At 54.1% G+C, this 19,307-nt stretch overlaps 2 protein-coding genes across 6 annotated transcripts; one reads left to right on the top strand and one right to left on the bottom strand.

The window, feature by feature from the left end:
* The first annotated feature begins 72 nt into the window (after nucleotides 1–72).
* KLHL33 (kelch like family member 33) lies at nucleotides 73–6,590 on the top strand. Of its 4 annotated transcripts, none has more exons than XM_025194112.1 (5): nucleotides 73–280; nucleotides 1,329–1,945; nucleotides 2,058–3,003; nucleotides 3,381–3,551; nucleotides 3,915–6,590. In XM_025194112.1, exons 2-5 carry the CDS (start codon nucleotides 1,378–1,380, stop codon nucleotides 4,498–4,500), a joined length of 2,271 nt encoding a protein of 756 aa, XP_025049897.1. In that variant the 5' UTR covers nucleotides 73–280; nucleotides 1,329–1,377; the 3' UTR covers nucleotides 4,501–6,590. The 4 variants fall into 4 exon arrangements, with proteins under 4 accessions (XP_025049897.1, XP_014382283.2, XP_025049896.1 ...); XM_014526797.2 differs by having other exon boundaries at nucleotides 73–1,584; nucleotides 1,697–1,945; XM_025194111.1 differs by having other exon boundaries at nucleotides 73–1,945.
* On the bottom strand, nucleotides 6,460–18,479 carry PARP2 (poly(ADP-ribose) polymerase 2). 2 transcript variants are annotated; one of them, XM_006037700.3, is made up of 19 exons: nucleotides 18,418–18,479; nucleotides 18,062–18,194; nucleotides 17,866–17,984; nucleotides 16,949–17,161; nucleotides 15,692–15,838; nucleotides 13,555–13,625; nucleotides 12,954–13,004; nucleotides 12,757–12,853; nucleotides 12,518–12,593; nucleotides 12,333–12,435; nucleotides 11,826–11,982; nucleotides 11,228–11,366; nucleotides 10,808–10,871; nucleotides 10,596–10,730; nucleotides 10,353–10,480; nucleotides 10,144–10,243; nucleotides 9,751–9,849; nucleotides 9,302–9,420; nucleotides 6,460–6,874 (listed from the first exon to the last, which is right to left on the bottom strand). In XM_006037700.3, exons 2-19 carry the CDS (start codon nucleotides 18,190–18,192, stop codon nucleotides 6,715–6,717), a joined length of 2,109 nt encoding a protein of 702 aa, XP_006037762.1. In that variant the 5' UTR covers nucleotides 18,193–18,194; nucleotides 18,418–18,479; the 3' UTR covers nucleotides 6,460–6,714. The 2 variants fall into 2 exon arrangements, with proteins under 2 accessions (XP_006037762.1, XP_025049899.1); XM_025194114.1 differs by lacking the exon at nucleotides 15,692–15,838.
* Nucleotides 18,480–19,307: the final 828 nt, after the last annotated feature.

The following is a 19,307-nucleotide window of genomic DNA, read 5'->3' as shown; positions in this document are numbered from 1 at the left end:
TTATTGGGGCCAGGATATATATATATATATATATATATATATATAAATAACCACAGGATTTCCCAGCTCTCCTTTAGCACAGCTCCCAACCCTCAGGCTGGGCAGGGGAGGATTTTCTCCTCGGGACTTTGGGTACATGGGAGGCTGGCTGGAGTCCCACGTCCAGCTATAATTAACCGCAGAGCCAGCTGGGAGCCTATCCAACATTTCCCCCGATCAGACTCCGGCTCCGAAGGACCTCTGGAAAGGTCAGCGTCACCCCACGACAAGCGCCCCACAGGTAGGAGAGGGCTTGGGTGGGGTGTGAGCCCCCTGGGGAGCAGGCAGGGATCCAGGGGGGCACACAATGCACACCAGACAGATACAACAACACAAATGCATGCACCCAAACACGTAGGCATGGGACATCTGCCAGAAAATCAAACAGATCCAGCCCACACAAGCGTCAGAAAACGAATACACCACCAATATGTACAACACAGACATGGCCACGCACAGCCCAAGCACGCACGTACAACACAACAAACGCGTACGCCATGAGCGTATGGACTATGCACAGCAGAAATGCACAAAAACAAATGCACACACACACCACCGACCTCCAAGCTATACACGACACACACAGAAGACATACCCAATGCATCCACATAACTAATACGCACACACAAAACTACATACATCACATATACACACTTACCACACAACAAATACACACTCCTGAATGTACAGACCGGATATAAAGTATCATAACACACACATATCCAAAACAACAAATACAGGCGTGCACCACACAACAAATACACACCCCACAAACATCCAGGCCACTCATAAACATGTCTATACATAGCTGCACAAAAAATACACACCACAAACATTTAGATCCCATTAATACACACAGATGTGTCTACACGTTCAATTAATGCTCTTCAGGTGATGAGCATTAAATCTAGTACCTCCACTGTGAGCTACTAGAAAAATGCCCTTTAGGCTATTTGAATTAGCCCATTTCAATCACATTAGCTAAAGAGCATGTTTTTGGGGGACACTTTAATGCGCTTTAAAAGACACTAATGAGTATTAAAGTGCACATGTAGATGTGCCCACACACCACACCAAAAATATGCACACAACTCAGCGATTATATAGACGCACGGGCCGCAAACGCAATGATCTACACATACCTCGCACAATATGTCACGCTTAGCTCAGAAACTACGCGATACTACATAATACAAGGACCCCACACACACAACACACACACGGTAGATGTTCAGGTTTAAGCTCCTAAGGGTGCTATTTCTTACCCTACTTATCATTGTGGTTCACAGAGCGAGGAAAAGGGCACCGGGCCTTTCCCATCCTTTCCCGGCAGGGAGGATGTGGCCAGGTGTGGGACCGGATTCCCCGGCAGAGGAAGAGGAGGAGAAGGCCACGTCAGAGCCCCGCAGGGAGCTGCTGAACGAGGACCATGCCCGGCAGTTCTTCGAGGTGGCGGTGGAGCTCTGTGCGCAGAACCAGCTGGTGGATGTGGACGTGATCTCGGGCTCATGGACATATCATGCCCACGCTGTGGTTCTGGCAGCTGTGAGTTCCTTCTTCCGAGAGCGGCTGGAACAAGGGGCAGTGGGTGAGGTTGACATGAGCCAGCTGGCCACGCCGCATGGCTGGAAAGCCATTCTGGATTTTGCCTACTCAGGGGTTGTGGAGACCACATCAGACAGTGTCCAGGAAGTGGTGGCTGCAGCGCAGGTCCTGGGGGTGCCACGAGTGGTGGAGATTTGCCAAAGATGGCTCAGTCCAGAAAAAGAGGAGGAGGAGGAGGAGGAGGAGGGAAGGAAGACCCCATCTGATGAGCAGTGGGAGACCTTGCATAGCATTGAAAAGCTATATGGAGATAAGATTGGCTGTGACCTGGACCTGGAAGCTCAAGGAAAGACTTTCAAAGGTGAGCTGGGGAGGGGGGAGCTGCAATTTGGGAAGGAGCCCAGAGCCGGGCTAGGAGGACGGCTGTGGTGGGGTCGCCCATCCCTAGCCCTCGTCTTCTCTCCTCCCCGCAGTGCACCGCGTGGCCCTGTGCTGTGGCTGCGAGTTTTTCCGGGCCATGTTCACCAGCGGGATGCGGGAGTCGGTCCAGGCCACCCCACTCCGCACCCTCTTCTCGGTGCCGGACCTCCACCTCCTCATCTCCTTCGCCTACTCAGGAGCACTAGGAGGCACCTGGGATGAGATCCTGGATGCAGCACAGACTGCCCTGCAGTACCAGGCATCGGGCATCTTCTCCCTCTGCCTAGACCTCTTCCAACACCAAATGACCCCAGAGACCAGCCTAGACGTCCTATCCTTTGCCCAGGCCTATGACCTGCGCCAGCTGGTCCAGACAGCTGAGGACTTTGTGCTGATGAACTTTCCCTGCGTCTCGTCCACCCCCAAGTTCCTGGACCTCTCTCTGGACCAGCTTCTACGGTTCCTCCGCTCCGACGCCCTCTACATCCTCAATGAACTGGAGGCCTTTGAAGGTGCCCTGCGGTGGCTGAATGCCGACCGGGCCCAACGGCTGGAGGAAGCTGAGAAAGTCCTCAGATCCATTCGGTTCCCCTTGATGTCTGGACGGGAGTTAAAGCGGGTGCGTGCTGTGGATTTCATGGCGAAACCGGGCCGGTTCTACGACCTGCTGGTGGAGTCGCTTGCCAGCATCCCCCCCGGCACGTCCACTATGGAGCGGCTGCCATGCCGCATCCGCACCACGGAGAAGGTGCTGGTCATCTGCGGCGGAGACAGCGTCACGGCAAACATGGCCATGCGCTGCCCCAGCCGGGAGCTGTGGTTCGCCCACCGCTTCCTCAGTGGCATCGGGCTGGTGAAGCAGGTGGAGTGGCGGTACCTGGGGGAGTTCCCCGATGGGCCACGCTTCCGCCACGCCGTGGTCGTGATGGGCAACGTGCTGTATGTTGTTGGAGGCAAGCAGTACTATGGGGTGAGGGACACGCTGACCACGGCGTTCAGGTGAGTGGGAAGTCCGTACAGCGCAGGGACTTTGCCCTCGAGAGGGTGCCGGCTCCAATCCAGTCCCGTGGCAGGAGACTCGGCTGGCTCAGGGGGTTAAAGAAAGGAGCACGGGACCTTCCCTATCCAGGGAGCACCTATTCTGACACAGTATTAAACTTTGGGGGGGTCAGGATGGTGACCCTTTCTCTTTCAAAGGGTGCCAACTCTCATCTGACCCAAAGATTTGCTGGGAGGTGGCGGAAAAGGAGACCCCCTTTCAGCGGGAGTTGCTCCTGATACTGTCCCCAGGCAATGAGGGACAAGTTAGCCTACGAGATGAGGAGGCAGCTGTTCCCTTGCAAGGGGTGCCCGTTTCAGTCCTCTCCTTGCTTTAGGTTTGACCCCATGCAAGGCTCCTGGGAGCGCCTGGCAGACATGTCTTGTGGACGCAGCTACTTTGCAGCCGTGGGTGCAGGTGGGCTGCTCTATGCAATGGGAGGCAGCTCTGCCGACCGATACTGCATGGACTCGGTGGAGTGCTACAACCCAGCTGCCAACGCATGGAGGTGAGATGGGGATGGGAGCGTTTCCAGGCACCTGTGTCCCTTTTCTCCTAAGACGCACGCAAGCCTGATTACCTGTGCCATGATGTATGTGGTCCACGGGGATGAGACCTGGAGGCCTGGGAGGTTACAGACTGAGGTAGCTCTATTATCTGGAGGCCTGAAGGTCCATAAGACATAGGCCAAGGTAGCCCTATTAGCATGAAGCCTGGGGTCCTTGGGAAAGCGGGAGAGCAGAAGCCAAGGCCAGAGGCAGGCAGCCTGCTGGCTGCAGGCATAAGCCAAGCCCATTGACATGTGACCAATTTTCTCTTAATTTCCTTTCCTTTCCTTCCTGCCCACCTGGTTCTGGTCTCTCCTCTGCAGACCGTCCCACCCTCTCCCGGCTGCGCTCTGCGGCCAGGCTGCCTGTGTGCTGGATGGCACCATCTACGTTTCGGGCGGCTGCGACGGCTCCTGCCGCTGCCTGACCGCCCTGCTCCAGTACCACCCGAACCACCCACCCACCCAGCGGGCACCTATGCAGGAGGAGCGTGCTGGCCATATCATGGAGGCTTTGCGGGGACAGCTGTACGTGGCAGGGGGCTTGCGCTGGCGGGACGGCCACGGGGGCTATGCTGACCAGCTGGCCTGCGAGGTCTACAGCCCTCGTCTGGACACCTGGACCCTGCTGAGCCCCCTGCCCCACGCCCACGTGGTTGCTGCCTCAGTTGTACTGCAGGGAGAGATGTATGTCCTGGGGGGGTACAGCCATAACACCTATCGTGACACTCACCTAGTGCACTGCTACCACCCAGGCCAGGACCGCTGGATGAGCCTGGGCACCCTGCCCCAGGCCTATGCAGACCTGCGGGCCTGTGTCCTGTCTGTGCCACCTGCCTTGAGGGACGGCGAAGGAGGATCCCAACACCACCCCAAGGGGAATAAGAGCCTCCCCAGTTCCTCCCTTTAGGATGAGGGGCCCTGATGCCCCTCTGATACTTTCGTCCAGTCCACCCACATTATGGGTGCTTTCACTGATCCACTACAAGTTGGTCAAAACTATTCATGTTGCACCTTACCGACCACTCTACGACCACCTGTTTAATCCACCCAAGGCCTGCCTCCCTTCGCAATGCCCCTTATGGAGCAAGCTCCCTGACCAGGATTTGTCTGCAAGATACTCTCTGGATTAAGCAACGGGATTCACGGGAAGTCACAAACAAGTGCCTTGTGACAAACCTCACTCGTCAACCTGCTGGCTTTGAACTACCACGGCAAGAGCGGTCCCTGCTAAAGAGGCTCAGGACAGGCCGAGGCTCCTGTGCAGCCAACCTTCACCGCTGGGGCCTCAGTGCTAACCCATTGTGCACTTATGGAGAGATGCAAGCAATGCTGCGCATCAGCGAGGAGTGTCCCCTCTACGTACTTAAGAGGTGGATTAATAACTTTGAACTCAGCTGACAAGGAGGCTATTGCTTGGCTTCGGGGATTTGCATTCGCTAAATAAATAAATAATGGGGGCTCTATCATATGAGCTGAGAGGCCTCTTGGATCCCCCAAACAGGACAAGGCTGTCTCCAACATGACAGGGAGATCCCCCCAAAATGGATACTCTTCCTTACGTGTGGGACATCAGCCTGGCACTGCCCCACAGGACTGGGGTATGTCTGATAGAGAAGGAGGAGAGACGGGGGATCAGCAGGGGAGAAGCCTGATGTTTCCTGATCAGCTGCGGTGTGGGGTGACCGAGGTTGCTGTGTCCAGGGGCAAGGTCTGTCCACCCCATCACTGTGGGGCCAGTACCAAAGTAAGTCAGTAAAGAGGGTATGCAATTCATGGTCCTGCCTGGTTCTTTTAAGGGGACTGAGGAAGAGACACAGACACAGCCCCAGGGCCCACACAGGCAGAAGTCAAAGGGTAGGACCCAGGACTCCTGGCTTCAAGCCTGGATCTAACCCACTAGAGCCCATTCCCCCCGCCTGGATCTAAGAGCACCCCGAGTTCCCAACCGCTGCATTTCCCATCACTGAAATGAGGAGCAGCTGATTTAATCTGGTCTTGGCTCCTCGGTATCAGTATTGGTCACAGCTGGGGTGAGGCTGGGAACCCAGACGCCGGAGATCTATTCCCAGCACCGGGAGGGGGATGGGGTCTAGTAAGTTATGAAGCGGGAGAGGAGCTAGATCCTGGACTCCTGGGTCCTTTTCCCTGCATTAAACAAAGCAGGTCCGAGAACCAGGACTCCCTCCTCCAGCTCAAGGAAGAGAGATCTAGTGATGCGGGGCAGAGGGCATCGGAGCCCACATGCCTGGGTTCCCATGGGGGAGGACGGGGAGGACTTCCCTCCTGTCTTGTTAGACAACTGACACCTGAAACCTGCTTCCTGGTAGCTGTTGGAGGAACCCTGGCATGTAACTTGTGGGAGGTTACCCAGGGTTGGGTAGTTCCCAAAAGGCTTAGCTGGCTTAGCCTTCCCAGAAGGGCTCTGGGGCTTTTTCCAAGTATGCGGAGCAGGGAAGGGGGACGAGGCTGTGGTGCAACATTGCCCCTCACGACTACAGCTAGCATTGTTGTGGCATACGCCACAAACCAGTGGTTCTCAACTTCCTGAAACTCAAGGCGCCCCTCCTGGGGCTCCAGACCCCTCTCCACAACTTCAGTGAATGGAGCAGCACTGCATTCGAGAAACTAAATGTATTTACTGCAGGGCTTACTTCCTTGAAGAGGGACCTGGCAGTGGGGACAGGGGAGCAGCTAGGCAAGGAGAGCCTGAGCCTGCCCGTATTTGCTTATCTCCTCACACTTCTTGCAGCACCCTTCAAAGGATCTCGCGGGACTCCAGGGCACCCCAACACCCTGTGAAGCACTGCCATACTCTCTCCCCTCTTGCTAACAGTGGATGACCAACCTGATGTGTCCTACAGCTAAGAACCAGGATGCTGCTTTGCTCTGTCACTATTAAATTTATTAAAATATGAAATGATTGGAAACTAGTCTTTGCAAATAAACCACTACTGGTGTAAAAACCACTTGCTTACTTTGGTTGCCCTCCTGCTGGGGTGAGAAAATAGCACAGATAAACATTCAGAAAGTCCTCCTCTCTGCAGTGTGAAAGCTGAAAGCAGGGGGACAGCTGTCATCCTGACCCCTCCATGCTGGAGGATGGGCCTGGGCACTGTCTGCCTTACCACAGTTGCGTGAAGTTGAAGCGCACCTTGAGCAGGTAGCGCATGCGCACCTGACATGGGTCATAGATGATGAATTCATTGTAGTTCAGGGTGTAGCCATGGGGGTTCACCACTCCGGTCTCCACAGGTGGTCCTAGCGGGACCACGGTGCCATCCCTGCCACAAAAGAATGACAACAACTGAAATCTTCAGGCCTTGCAGACAAAAGCTCCCTGCTTTGACCCCCTCTTTTTGTAGCTATATCCTAGACCCTGCTGGAATTCAACTACATTTGCAACTGTGGGGAAACTCCCCCGTGACTGCTGTGGACTAAGAACAAAAGAAGATGTTTCTGAAAGAGGAAATCCCTTCATGCCAAGCCTGGCACAGGTTCTTACAGCAAACTCAGTCTATTTGCACACAGAACTTGGCTAGGAAAAAACGACTGGGGGGCGGGGGGCAGAGGTGCATAGTCTCTCTCTTCCTTCCCCCCACCGCCAAAAAAAATTCTATAATGGGCAGGAGGGAATTTAACTTTCCCTCTATATTCTTCCCCTTAAAAGGTGTGCAACAATTGTTTGATTTTTTTTTTTTTTTAAATAGAAGTAAGGCTGAAGACTTCCGCATCATGGTACTAGCTCCTATCAAAGGCCCAAAGTTACTAGTAAAAGAATAAAACTTACTAGTAACATTCAAGTCCCAGCTCTTCTCTGGATGCTGGTAAATGTGGTCACAAAATAAGTGAACTACTACCAAGATTTGGCCACTGACAGAAGTCATGGTAGAAGAGCTGATCTTAGAAAAACAGCCTCACAGGCTGCTTCCATTTCAATGTAGATGGGTGCATAAGCAAGAGTAGGTTTGTAACAACAGGTTTGTACTTCAAGAGAATTAACTTACTTAAGAGAATTAACTTACTGAAGTGACCCAGCTGAAGATGTTAACTGAGCTGTGACGCTTGGGGCCTTTGAAACTGGTGAATGAGAACTGGAATCTCTTAAGAAGAGTCCCAGGTGCTGAAATGATCAGGAAACTATATCCCAAGCAGGGGGCAAAGAAAGTGATCTGAAGGATGACTATCCCCTTCAAGGATGGTAACAGAAATAGTCTCTCTGCTTACAAAGAATGGGTGGAGATGGAAAAAAAAAAAAAAAGAGGATCAAATAGCAAAAAAAAAAAGGGGTCAGGGAGCATCAAGATAGCAAGAACTGTTCAATGTTATTTGACCCCAGCAGTCTTCCCTGCCCAGACCAGGGGGGCTGGACTCGACAATCTCACGAGGTCCCTTCCAGCCCTAAATTTCTATGAATCTGAATGTCAAACTGAGTTTGACCTTACAAAGAACGTTTACGCAAGAAAAATGTTCTTCAGCTACATAAGCGAGAGAATGCGGAAAGCAGCAATGAGACTATAAATATGCAACGAGGGCGTGGTGGACAGTAAGGATCATTTTGGTACGACTCCAAAAGCAAGTGTTACTTTGCTTGTTTTCAGTCTGGCGTGAACGATGTTGACCACAGAGGCCAAGGCAGAGTGGATAATCAGACACATGTACAGAAATGACCTCAAAACAGGCCTGGCTCGATGCTCCCCACCCTACAATTCTGAAAGCATCAGCACACCAAGCGGCAGGTAGATCTATTACACATGCTCAGACAGCAAATCTATGGGTGTCAAATGGTATGGATAGGATGTGCATTTTAAGAAAGGGGAGGCAAATAACCAATCCAGGTGAGTACAGGGCTGTTTAGTTTGATGTCAACAGCATGCCAGGCTTTGGAACAAATTCTGCGGGAAAGACTAAAAGAGATGGAGATAAATGGAAGAGGGGATAGACCGCATGTGGGTTTACTATTGTGTCCAAGTGACCTAATGGCAGTTTTTGAGAATATAAACCAAAGATGCCAGACAAAGGAAATGCCTACCTAAATACCACGTAGGAAATATCTACATGGTCTTCAGTCAAGCATCCAAAGATGGCAGCACCTGGGCAATTAGTGAAACTGAGGATTGTTAAGACGACTCAAAGTGGGCAAGACACTAGCTACAAGGATGGTGATGATGATGATGACTGAAAAGGAGCTCACTGGAATGGGACAAGTTATTAGCAGAACTCCTCAAGCCCCGGACTTGGACCCAGTGTGATTTGGGCCAAGGTTATTCATGAAAACAAGGTGGGATTGTGCTGATGAAACCTACTGAGGACAGAGGTAGGAGGCATTGTCAATGCAGAGGAGGATCAGGATATCAAAATCAGAGGCTTGGATGATGTGGAGGACTAGAGAAAATGGTATGACATTGACAAGTATAAAATATAGGAGACAGAAGGAAAGAAACAACCCTGTGGATGAAAGAGTCACTCCCGGGACCTCCAGCCTTGGACACAAGTCCCCCAAGCCTAGGGTGGGACAGCCCCCGGACAGGCAGCCAAACTGTCTCTGCCCCATGGAGTCCACAATCCCAGAGCAGCTTCTGGATGCAACTTTCCCTGCTTTTGTCATGGCAAGGGGAGAGGATTTCTCCACCCCTGCCCCCCGCCCCCCCTCCTCTTGGCAGATGGGGGTCAGGGGGAGCAGCTTTGTTCCTCAAGCAGGGGATACTCACAGCTTGGTGCGGTTAGCAGGAGCCATCTTCCCCATCCCCTTGGTGCTGTGCTTCCCGTTCAAGAGCTTCTGGGCATCAGCATTAGCCTCCAACAGCTCGTTGCACTCACCCAAGGCCACCTGTGACAGGAGACCAACCTCCCTTCAGAGCCAAGGATAGAAGCTGGGTGTCCTGGCTTCCAGCTCCTTCCCCTCCCGGAGCTGAGACAGAAAGCAGGAAGAATCCCAGTTCCCTCCTGCTCTACTGCACTGGACTCCTCTCCCCTCCCAGAGCTGGGATAGCACCTGAGAGTCCCAAGCTGTGACACAGTCACCCCCAGAGCTGGGATTGCTCCCTGCAATACAGCTGGCTCTGAAGCAGAGGAGAGCTTCACTGCCCAGGCACAGACCCTGTGAACCATTCCCTGCCTTTGAGGCTGAAACATCAGCTCATTGTTCCCCAGTTGTCACCTCTGACAGCAGCAGGAGCCCCACATCCTTCTGACGGGAAGCAAAGCAGTAGTTGGCACTCTTGGAGGACATGTCAGCAAAGTAGATGCCTCTCCCGAACTGAAGGAAGATGAGAGACAGAGAGAGACCAGGGCTGGGTGCAGTGAGAAACGCAGGGCGGTGGGGATACTGAGACCGGGGGGCTCTAGAGGAACATATGGATGGGGGGAAACCAGAAGTGGAGCAGGGTCCAAGGCAGGGACACCAGGACTGAGGGCTCCACAGATCAAGTAAGGAAAGGGAAGGATTAGAGAATGAGATACTGGAGGGCGAGAGGTTGAGGGTCAATGGGGCTCAGGGGATCTGGTCCCAGGGGCAGGGCAGGCTGGCTGGAGCAGGTCGGGCATCACTCACCATATAGCCAGTCACAGGAGCCTCCGGGGGTGCGATCCGCAGCCCCTGGCTCAGGATGCCCATCCAGTTGCCCAGCCGGGAGCCGTGCCACAGCAACACCCTGCCAGGGGGTAGAAAGCAGTAGAAGAGGTGAGCCCTATTCCACCTCCCTGCCCAACAGGCTGGGATACCAGTGATCCCTCCCTTGCACCCAGCAGCACCCCCCTGACCTGTTGGGAAGGTCAGCACGGAAAGCCGTCTCCTCAGACGGGCGGCGCAGGGCAAAGGCCTCCAGCAGCTCCATGGAGTAGTCGCGGTGGGTGGGTGCATGGGTGGTCAGCAGGTACTGCTCCAGCACCTGGAGAAAGCACAAAAGGGGATGGATGGGCAGTGAGCCACAGAGCCCAAGCTGCTAACCCCTGCCCCAGGGACCTGCAGCCCAGGTGCCCTCTCCCACAGCCTGACCTGCCCACCTGGAAATCGTGGGTGTCCCTGTCCAGGGCACACAACTCGCAGCCCAGTCTGCGGTAGTGCTGGTCCAGCGGGTGCTCGTGGTCCTGCCTCTCTGAGCGCACCAGTTTGATAGCGATTTCAATCTCGCCCAAGGCCTGGGGTGGGGGAAGAGACAGGATTAGAAGGCATCTCTCTCTCATGTGCATACGCACACACCTAACAGCCTCCTTACCTCCAGCAGCTGCATCTTTTCCTGCAGCTCCTGCTTTGTCCGGATCATTGGGGGTGTTCGCAGCCTGAAGGGGCAGGACACCAAGAGTGAGCAAGCTGGGGAAGGGGGTGCATCACGTACACAGCCCCCTCATCACTACCTGCCCTGGACAAAGCCGTGGGGATAGAAAACAGAGCAAGGAGGAAAACACAGCACAGATCCAGGGTCGGGGCGAGGAAGGCCTTGAAACTCATTTGCGGGTACCCCGGGGCAAGAGCCATAACACTCGCCAAGAGAATGAGAAGAGGAGGGGGCCTTGAACCTGGCAAGGAGAAAGGAGACCCCAGTGCTGCCAAGACAGTCCCCCCACCCCACGGGGCTGGCAGAGAGGCCAGGGGATAGAGCCAGTCAGTGGGGTAGGGGCCTGTGGGGGGCCCTGACCCAAAGTCGTGCGGGATGCGGGTGTAAAATTCATTGCAGGCGTCCAGCAGGGCCTGGCCAGCGCTTCCCTCTTGCAGACACGCCTCCACCTTCTGCAGCGAGAGGTATCCAGCCCGGATCTGCTCGGCCGTCAGCTTCCCTGGGGGTAGGGAGGGGAGAGGGTAGGTCAGGGCCACTAGACCACCACCCGTGCCCTCCAGCAACCCCATTGCCTGACAGGCCTCTTGAAGAAAACAAATATTTGGGCACGCACCCATGCGCAAAACCTCCAGAAGCCTCCCCCACCCACTCCAAGGCATCGGAAAACTCCCTGGGATCCCCCGACCTGCTCTCCCAAGCACTTGTGAAACACTTGTGCACAAGCAATATTCACTCCTGTGGCCTCCAGCATCCTCTCCTCTCCCCTATTTTCCTATTTGGTACCGCACAGAACCCCCCAAACAGGGCCCCATCCATGGTCTGGGAGGGGCTATAAAGGTTACAACTCAGGGGGAGCCTAGAAACCAGGCAACTTCCCCTAGGGAGGAGAGAGGAAGAGGTGGGGATATGTTGCAGGGCGAAGTGCGGAGATTTGGTGGGGGGTGGGAGGGGTTCTCACCCAATGGGGCCTTCTTGGTGTCATACTTCATCTCCATCACCATCTCCTCCATGGTCTGGATGTCACAGATGAGCTCCACCAGTGCTTGCACACGGGGGTCAAGTCGGGAGGCTGGTTTGAGTTGGGGCATGACTTTTTCAGGGCGGCTTTCCTCATCCTGGGGGGCACAGGGAAGCAGAGGTCATGGAAGGGCACAGGTCTCCTACCTATAGGCCTAAATAAAACCCTACCCTTGTTGGTGCCAGATCTAGAAAAGGGCTGGTAGACTCCCTCACCAGCAGGGTCAAAGTGCCCCCCACAGCCCCCAGGGTCATGGGACAGGGGTGCTGCTGGGAGAGACCTGGGGAAAATGCCAAGGCAGATGGGGCTGGGCAGTCCTTGTGCAGCAGGCTATGCATGGTGGAGGGGGGCCTGCGGTGGTACTTGCTGGGCAGTGGGGCTGGGAGTCCATGTGCAGAAGACTGTATGGGACGGGGCGGTGGGTCACTGGGGTCCTGGGAGACTCACTGGACCGTGGGCCTGGTAGTCCATATGCAGCAGGTCGTATTTGCCTGGCACCTTCTGGAAGCTGCCCCGACTGGGCCAGCTGTTCTTGGTCTTATCCAGAAACCTGGAGATGGACAGGAAGGTCAGATGGCAAGTCTAGGTAGGGGGAAAGGGACGCACCCAGGGCAGTGTAAGCAAACACTCACTTCTTGGTGAAGACATCCTTGGCTTTGGCAAGATCCCCAGCACAGGATACCAGCGTGTGCTGGCCTGGACGCCCCACTGCAGAGACAGAAGAGACCTGGTCATGGGGTGGTGGGAGTGGGACTGTGCTCCCAAATAGTATTCCTGTCCACCCAGTGCCCACCCCCCACCCTTGAGAGACCAAAGCCAGGCAGCTCCACATGCTTCCCCACCCCACCCTAGCCCAGGTGCCCCAGCTCACCGCGCCCCCACCGCATCCAGACACTGTAGCTCCGCTGCCCATCATCCTGCAGGAGCTGGATGATGTAGAACTTGTTGTTGTTGAACTGGAGGTTCGTCTGTGTCCGTGGGGAGGAGGGAGACAGTTACCAGCACCCCACGCTGAGGGGCCATAGCAGAAATAGTCACTGAAGAGCAGAAATGCACTACTGCACTCACCTGGTTCAGCATCACATCATAGACATCGTCCCCCTCACAGTACACATGAGCCTGCGAGACAGAGAGAGTCCATTCTACAAACAGACATAGCACAAAGGAGGGGTGGGATGGTTTGGGTAGGGAGGGTAGGGGGCCTTTCTCTAGGGAGAACCAGGTTCTTTCCAGCCCCATGGTAGGGAAATGGCTGGGAATACAGGGTAGGACATGGGTCTTCCCAGGGCCGGATTAACACATAGGCAAACTTGGCACGTGCCTAGGGGCGCCAGTCCTTCTCTCTACAGTGGCAGCGAGAATGGCCCCATCCGCTTCCCTTCCCTTCCCTTCCTCTCCGCTGGCCTTGCCACCATGGCTGCTGCCTTGCAGCAGCTCCCAGTCCTACTCATGGGTGGCAGCACCGGGGTAGGGTGGTAGGGGGGTCTCGACCAGCCCAGGGCCCAAGAGTTTGTTTGCCTACGGCCCACTAAAGGGTTAATCCAGCCCTGAGTCTTATTTTAGGGGGAGTCATCTCCCATCAGGTCCCAAGGGTCTTTCCCTTCTATGGGGTGGTGACCCTAATCCAAACCCTGGGTGGGGGGACTGGCTCAGGGGTGGATCGTGTTACCTTCCCAAGCTTAGCAGAGCACTCGGGATCCACTGGTGCTTTCCCCTTCATTACTAGGGTCTTAACAGCCTCTAAGGGAGACAGAAATAGAATAAGGGCTGCAAGGCTCAGGGTTCCTGGTATGTCCCCACAGATTAGAGTCAGAAACACCACAGCAAACCCCGCGGGCCCATCGTTAAGTGCAGACAGCAGCATTTTAAGTAACAATACAGAAAAAGCAGAAGTGTTTCATAAATACTTGTTTAGTACCTAGAAAGAAACAGGTGACCTATGCACACAAAACAAAAAGGATGAAGTACTTTCAACCCATTAGTTACTAAGAAAGATGTTGGACGGCATTATGCACCGTTAAATCAGCAAGCACCCAAGAGTTCTAAAGCAATTGGCCAAGGGATGCTCTCCTGATGTTCATTTTTAATTAACCTTGGGATCCTTAAGACAGTGATAAGGCTGTGCCTGGATAACTGTGTGTGGCTTAGTTTAACATCCAACAAAATAAAGGGAAAGCTCATATAGGACTCAAATGATAAAGAGGTAAAGTACAGGAACAGAGTCTGTTGCCAGTCAGCATGGTTTCATGGAAAATAAGGCCTGTCCAACTGTCTCAATTTCATTCTTTGACAAGATTTCTAGTTTGATTGATTAAAACGTCTCCTATGAATATACTAGACTTTGGAAAGAAATTTGACTAGGTAGCATGCAGGGCTGTTAAAAAAAAAAAAAATCAGTGGTATACCACATCCATAAAATCCATTGACAGACCACAGAAACTAGCAGTCAGTGAAGAATCATCAAACAGGAGTGTTTCTTAGCGGGGTTTCCTGCAGACCAGGGGTACAAACAACAGTATTTGGTATTTCCATGGGTGATCAAAAAGGAAATGCAGAATCACTGGTCAACAGAGTTTTCAACTGGCCCAAGGAACGGTTCATGAGGATTAGACCACTGGACAGAGTGGCTTGGATCACCTGATTAGCTAGGCCCGATCTACCAAAATACATTTTTTATGCAGTCAAGGTTCTCTGGGTAAATGCAGCATCTTTTATTAGACCAACTACATAGTTGGGAAAACTTGTTTTTTTTGCAAGCTTATGGGGCACAAACACCTTTCTTCAGGCATAGGGAGAGTCTGCTGGTGTTGTGTGTTCTCCTGGATGGAAGAGAAGCTAAGATGCAAAATGCAGGTCTGTGAAAATGCAAATACGTAGCAGCGAGGATCAGAGGGAAAGGGAGACAATAGGTGTGAGCTCTGCCCATGGTCTGGAGGAAGTGTTGATTACTGGAAGTGAAGCTGCTGTGCATGAGGATGAAGTGTGCAAGTTCACTAATAACTTTAGATCTGTACTCCGAGTTGTAATCCTGCTCTTGTAGATATGCAAGGCAAGCTTGGATGCCATCCTGATGTAGGTATATAAGCTGGTAACATCCATGGTGGCTAGGTGGGTATTGCTGGGAAGGTGGTCCGTGTTTTTATGCAATAATCTAAGATTGATGTTATGTGACATCATGCAAGGATTTTTAGGGTGAACTGCTTTACTGGACCAATTATGTAGTTGGGATAAAGGTAGACAAGCTTTCAAATGCTTTGTCAGATCTTTGCCTTTTTAATACAGCACAGTCAGGCTTTTAGCAGCCAAGCACACGGATACTGGAGGGGGAAAGCAATGGCTCTGAGAAAGATGTGGGCTAAGAGCAGGCAAAAACCCAGTACGAGTTCCCAGCACAGTGCGATTGTCTACAGCCAAGACCACGCTGATCTTTAAATGCAGACAGAGCAAACCGGACTAGGGAGAGGATTCTATCTTTGTCCACACTCCTGGCTTCTTGCACACATCTATTTAAAATGAGGTAAGAAAACTGGAAGCAATACAGATAAGAATTATGCAAAACTGATTCAAAGTCTGGAGGAAATGCCTGACCGCAAAAAACAGCACTGGGTCTGTTTGGTTTACCAAAAAAAGAAGAAGACTTGAGTACTGCATGTTTTGTCCCTGTGAGGGTTTCCGTACTCAAGACTCTACTTTACTTAACAGAGAATGCCATAACATGTCAAAGCCAAGTCTGGCAGGGAACTGGGGAGGATTTTCTGCCTTTTGAGAAGTCAGACCAGATGGTCCTGATGGACTGAAGCTCTCACCTTTGCCCTCTCCCCCACTGACTTCTTTAGCTACTAGGTCTGGGAGGGACCCCCCACTCCGGGACCTCTTCAGTGCTTGAGCCTCTTGGAGGGCTGTGGAGCTGGGAGTGTAGCTCGCTTGAGATTCCTTACTATCAACCACTGCATCTATGGAGAGAGGGCACAGAGCATGCATTAGAGTGTGGAGGGGATGGTGCCCTCCCTAGAAGTGGCTGCATCTCAGCACTGGACACCCTGAGCTGTCCCACCCCAGTGAAGACACCTGATGCTTGCATGGCATTGCTGGGCAGTGGTCATCCTGACACTCTGGAGACTCAGATCCTCCTCTCAGAGGACTCCAGCTACCTGAGCAGCATTGAATCTGCGGTGAATTTCTTCTCAGCAGCAAAGATGATCTTGCCCAGGACTCCTGAAACCAGTCAGACCAGACCTGCCCAACTGGGCTGGGCCCTGGAAGAATCATTCTAGTCTGGATCTGTCTCTCTAACCACTAGACTGCATGCCCCTTCCAGAGCTTGGGGTGTTTGCTTTCCCCTGTAGAAGGGGGAGAGGGGCATGGCTTTTTCCTGGGATCTCTCAAATGTGTTTTAGCAACCCTCGTAGCAGCAGGACATTGGCTGCCATTGTCCCCCTGCTTTACCTGTGGCAGGTGGGGTGTTCATCACCTGTGCCTGTCAGGATTGACTCTGTAGTTTTGCTAACAGGTTAGATCAGCAGTACCAAAATGATTCAGCCTGTGGGCTGGCTGAATGGTGCCAGGCTTGTCCACAAGCCTGATCCAGTGAGTGATGCTGCCCCATCCAAGGCCCAATCCAGCTGTGCAGAAATGGCCCAGCCAGGGCTGATGCCGCTGCACGGGGCTGAGGTCCAACACGGCTGTGCAGGAACAGCTGAACGTGTCAAGGAATGGACCACCCATGCAGCTGGATAGACCTCAGCTCAATCCAGCTGCGTAGGAATGAGGTGCAATCCCTCCATGCGGGGCCAGCCCTGGCAAGGCCAATCCAGCCACATGGAGCTTAGAAATTTGGCTCTGGGGCAGCAGTGGCAATTGCCACTGCTCCCCCACCGCCAAATTTCTGGACCCATGAGGAGACCCACAGGCCAGATTACAAGGCTCTGCAGACCCGTGGGTTAGACAGTGGATTTGTTTAGGATGGTTTGGATAGGGATGATCCCATCGTTCTGGGGGACAGTACTAGGTGACCCCTTCCAGCCCTGCTTCTCTAGGTTTCATCATCCGGCCTCCCCTCGTACCTGACTCCCTGCGGTCCATCTTGCGTTGATACCTGGTTCTCGAGTTGGTCTGGGTCATCTGGGCTGGGTCCAGCGTGTAGCGGGTCCGGCCAACAGTCATCTGCAAGGTTGGCCCCCCCTCCCCACGTCGCACCCGCTCCAGAGCTAAGCAGGTGTCAACAGGGTAGGGGAGCCAGTCCTCCTCCCCATCGCCCTGCCACTGCCAGATGAAGTCTGAGACACACAGGAGACACGTGCCGTCACTCAGTGGCCCTTGCATGGCCAGGGGACAGGGGTGGGAATAGGACCCAGGCGTGCAGCAGGTTTTCACCCGCGGCAGCTCTGCAGCCTGTAGCCCCAGAGGGGAAGACCCAGACAAGGAGCAGGACTCAGGTGCGCAAGATGCCAACAGAGGGTTGGCATCTTGCCCCACGCCAACCTTTTTTAAATTTTACTAAAATTTTTCACGTATCAGGTCAAACTAGCCAGATCAGCCCTATTGAACCGTTCAAAAGCCAAGTATCCTCCACCCCAAACTTTTCAGCCTGGGACTTCAGATATTTCCAAATCTTCTGTTGGGCATCCTATGTGCAGATGCAAGCCTGGAGGCGTGGGGCTCGGATGCCCCCGAGTTTGCTTGCCCTGAGCCGTACGGCTGCAGGAGCAAGCTAGGGAGGAGTCTCCCATTTCCATGAAGTCGGCGTGTAGCCGAGATCCTCCCACTGGATCTGGCCAGCGGGACGCTAACTACGAGGCTCTCGTAGGGAGTCCTGCCCGCAAGCAAGCAGACAAGGGTGCCCCCTCTGCTACACCCTGCCATTTTCATCGTAATGCCTCCATCAGGGTATTTCCCCTGCCAGGCAAGTGCACCAGTCCCCTGGGAATGGGAGGCTGGGACCCCAGTATCCAGCATGGCCAGGAGCCCCCAAGTCGCTCACAGGAGTCCTGGTCCCGGACGGCAGCTGCCACGGGTCTGTCCTGCCCCGTCTGCGTGTCGTTTTGCACCATCCTTCTCAGGTCCACGCAGGCCCCGACCTCCGTGCTGGGCTTCCCTGCCCTGCAAGAGGTGCAGGCCCAGGTCAGAGCCACCTGCCCCAGGCGGCACCGCCCGCCCGCCCCCTCCCCGGCACTGACCTGGCTGCCTGGCTGAGCACCCTGCTCTGCTCCGGGGAGTACTGGTGCCAAGTGCCCGCAGCATCCTGCCACTCCCAGCGCAGCTCCGGGTCCGCGTCGCCCGCCTCCGGCGCCGCCCGCTTGCGGCCCATCCCTGGACGGGCACAAGTGGGAAGGGACAGACATTCGCTCTCCCAGGAGAAACTCTCCTGGGAGTGGTGCAACCCCCGCTGTCCCAGTGACTCTCCCAGGAGAAACTGAATGTGTGCAGGGTGGGTGCTGCACCCCCACCCCCCTCTGCCTGCAGCACCCCATAGCCCCCTGCACCCTGGGGGGAAGGGCTCATCACCCCCATCGCACCCCCCACCCCCTTGCACCTCTGCAACTGCGCGCCAAGGAACCAGGAAGCAGGGGGAGGTTCGAGTGCTTCTGGCCCCGCCCTTTTATTCGCATAAGACTCCCCCACCCCCCCCACCCCGCAAGGGGCATGCGCGGATTGGCGCGAACGCCGAAGCTTCGCCCCCTAATTTGCATGCCCGGCGCGAGGCTTGCTGGGAGGGCAGCGTTCGGGTGATTGTGGCTCCGTGTGCGGCTCGCGTGCACCCGGGGCGAGCTGTGCGGCACGGGCAGAGTCGTAAAGGTGCGGAAGCCCAGAGCGGAGGCGGGAAAAAGATTCACCCTAGCCTGCAATGCTGCAGCTTGGCGGAGCTTGATATAGGAGTGAACTGGCAAGTTACAACGGTCCGGGGGAAGCTCGCCGGTGAGGCCACTCACGGGGTGCACGTCACCCGCCCTCGCCTCTGGGAAGGTCTGAGACAAGGGCCCGCGCCGCCCCAGCAGGGCGCCGCCCGCTCGGGCGGGTGAGCCCCCAGCCATGGGGCCTCGCCGGGGCCGCCGATCCTTAATTGGTGCAATTATTATTATTATTATTATTATTATTAAATGGGCCACATTGAGAGCACTGAGGACTCCATAGAGCTTCCTTATATTTGCATATCCTTAATTGGTGCAATTATTATTATTTATTATTATTATTATTATTATTAAATGGGCCACATTGAGAGCACTGAGGACTCCATAGAGCTTCCTTATATTTGCATATCCTTAATTGGTGCAATTATTATTATTTATTATTATTATTATTATTATTAAATGGGCCACATTGAGACCCCCCCCCCAAGGTGACATTTCCATTTTTCAAAGCTGCACCCCTTGGACATCATGCTACAGCTGGTGACAGGGCCATGCCGCGACGCATGGGACAGCC

The sequence above is a fragment of the Alligator sinensis genome, unplaced genomic scaffold (genome assembly GCF_000455745.1).
Source record: "Alligator sinensis unplaced genomic scaffold, ASM45574v1 scaffold1300_1, whole genome shotgun sequence".
NCBI lineage: Eukaryota > Metazoa > Chordata > Crocodylia > Alligatoridae > Alligator > Alligator sinensis.
The sequence above is the reverse complement of the archived record's forward strand: the minus strand, read 5'-3'. Positions and strand labels throughout refer to the sequence as shown.

Bases quoted from the DNA above. Each gene is read 5' to 3' on its own strand.
- PARP2 (XM_006037700.3), bottom strand. From the start codon at position 18,192: ATGGGCCGCAAGCGGGCGGCGCCGGAGGCGGGCGACGCGGACCCGGAG. The intron at 12,436-12,517 runs GTGAGTGTTTGC...GTCCATCTCCAG, and splicing joins AAGGATGTCTTCACCAAGAA to GTTTCTGGATAAGACCAAGA. The intron at 10,244-10,352 runs GTCAGGGGGGTG...ACCCCCTGGCAG, and splicing joins CGTGCTGACCTTCCCAACAG to GGTGTTGCTGTGGCACGGCT.
- KLHL33 (XM_025194111.1), top strand. From the start codon at position 1,267: ATGTTCAGGTTTAAGCTCCTAAGGGTGCTATTTCTTACCCTACTTATC. The intron at 1,946-2,057 runs GTGAGCTGGGGA...TCCTCCCCGCAG, and splicing joins TCAAGGAAAGACTTTCAAAG to TGCACCGCGTGGCCCTGTGC. The intron at 3,004-3,380 runs GTGAGTGGGAAG...TCCTTGCTTTAG, and splicing joins ACGCTGACCACGGCGTTCAG to GTTTGACCCCATGCAAGGCT.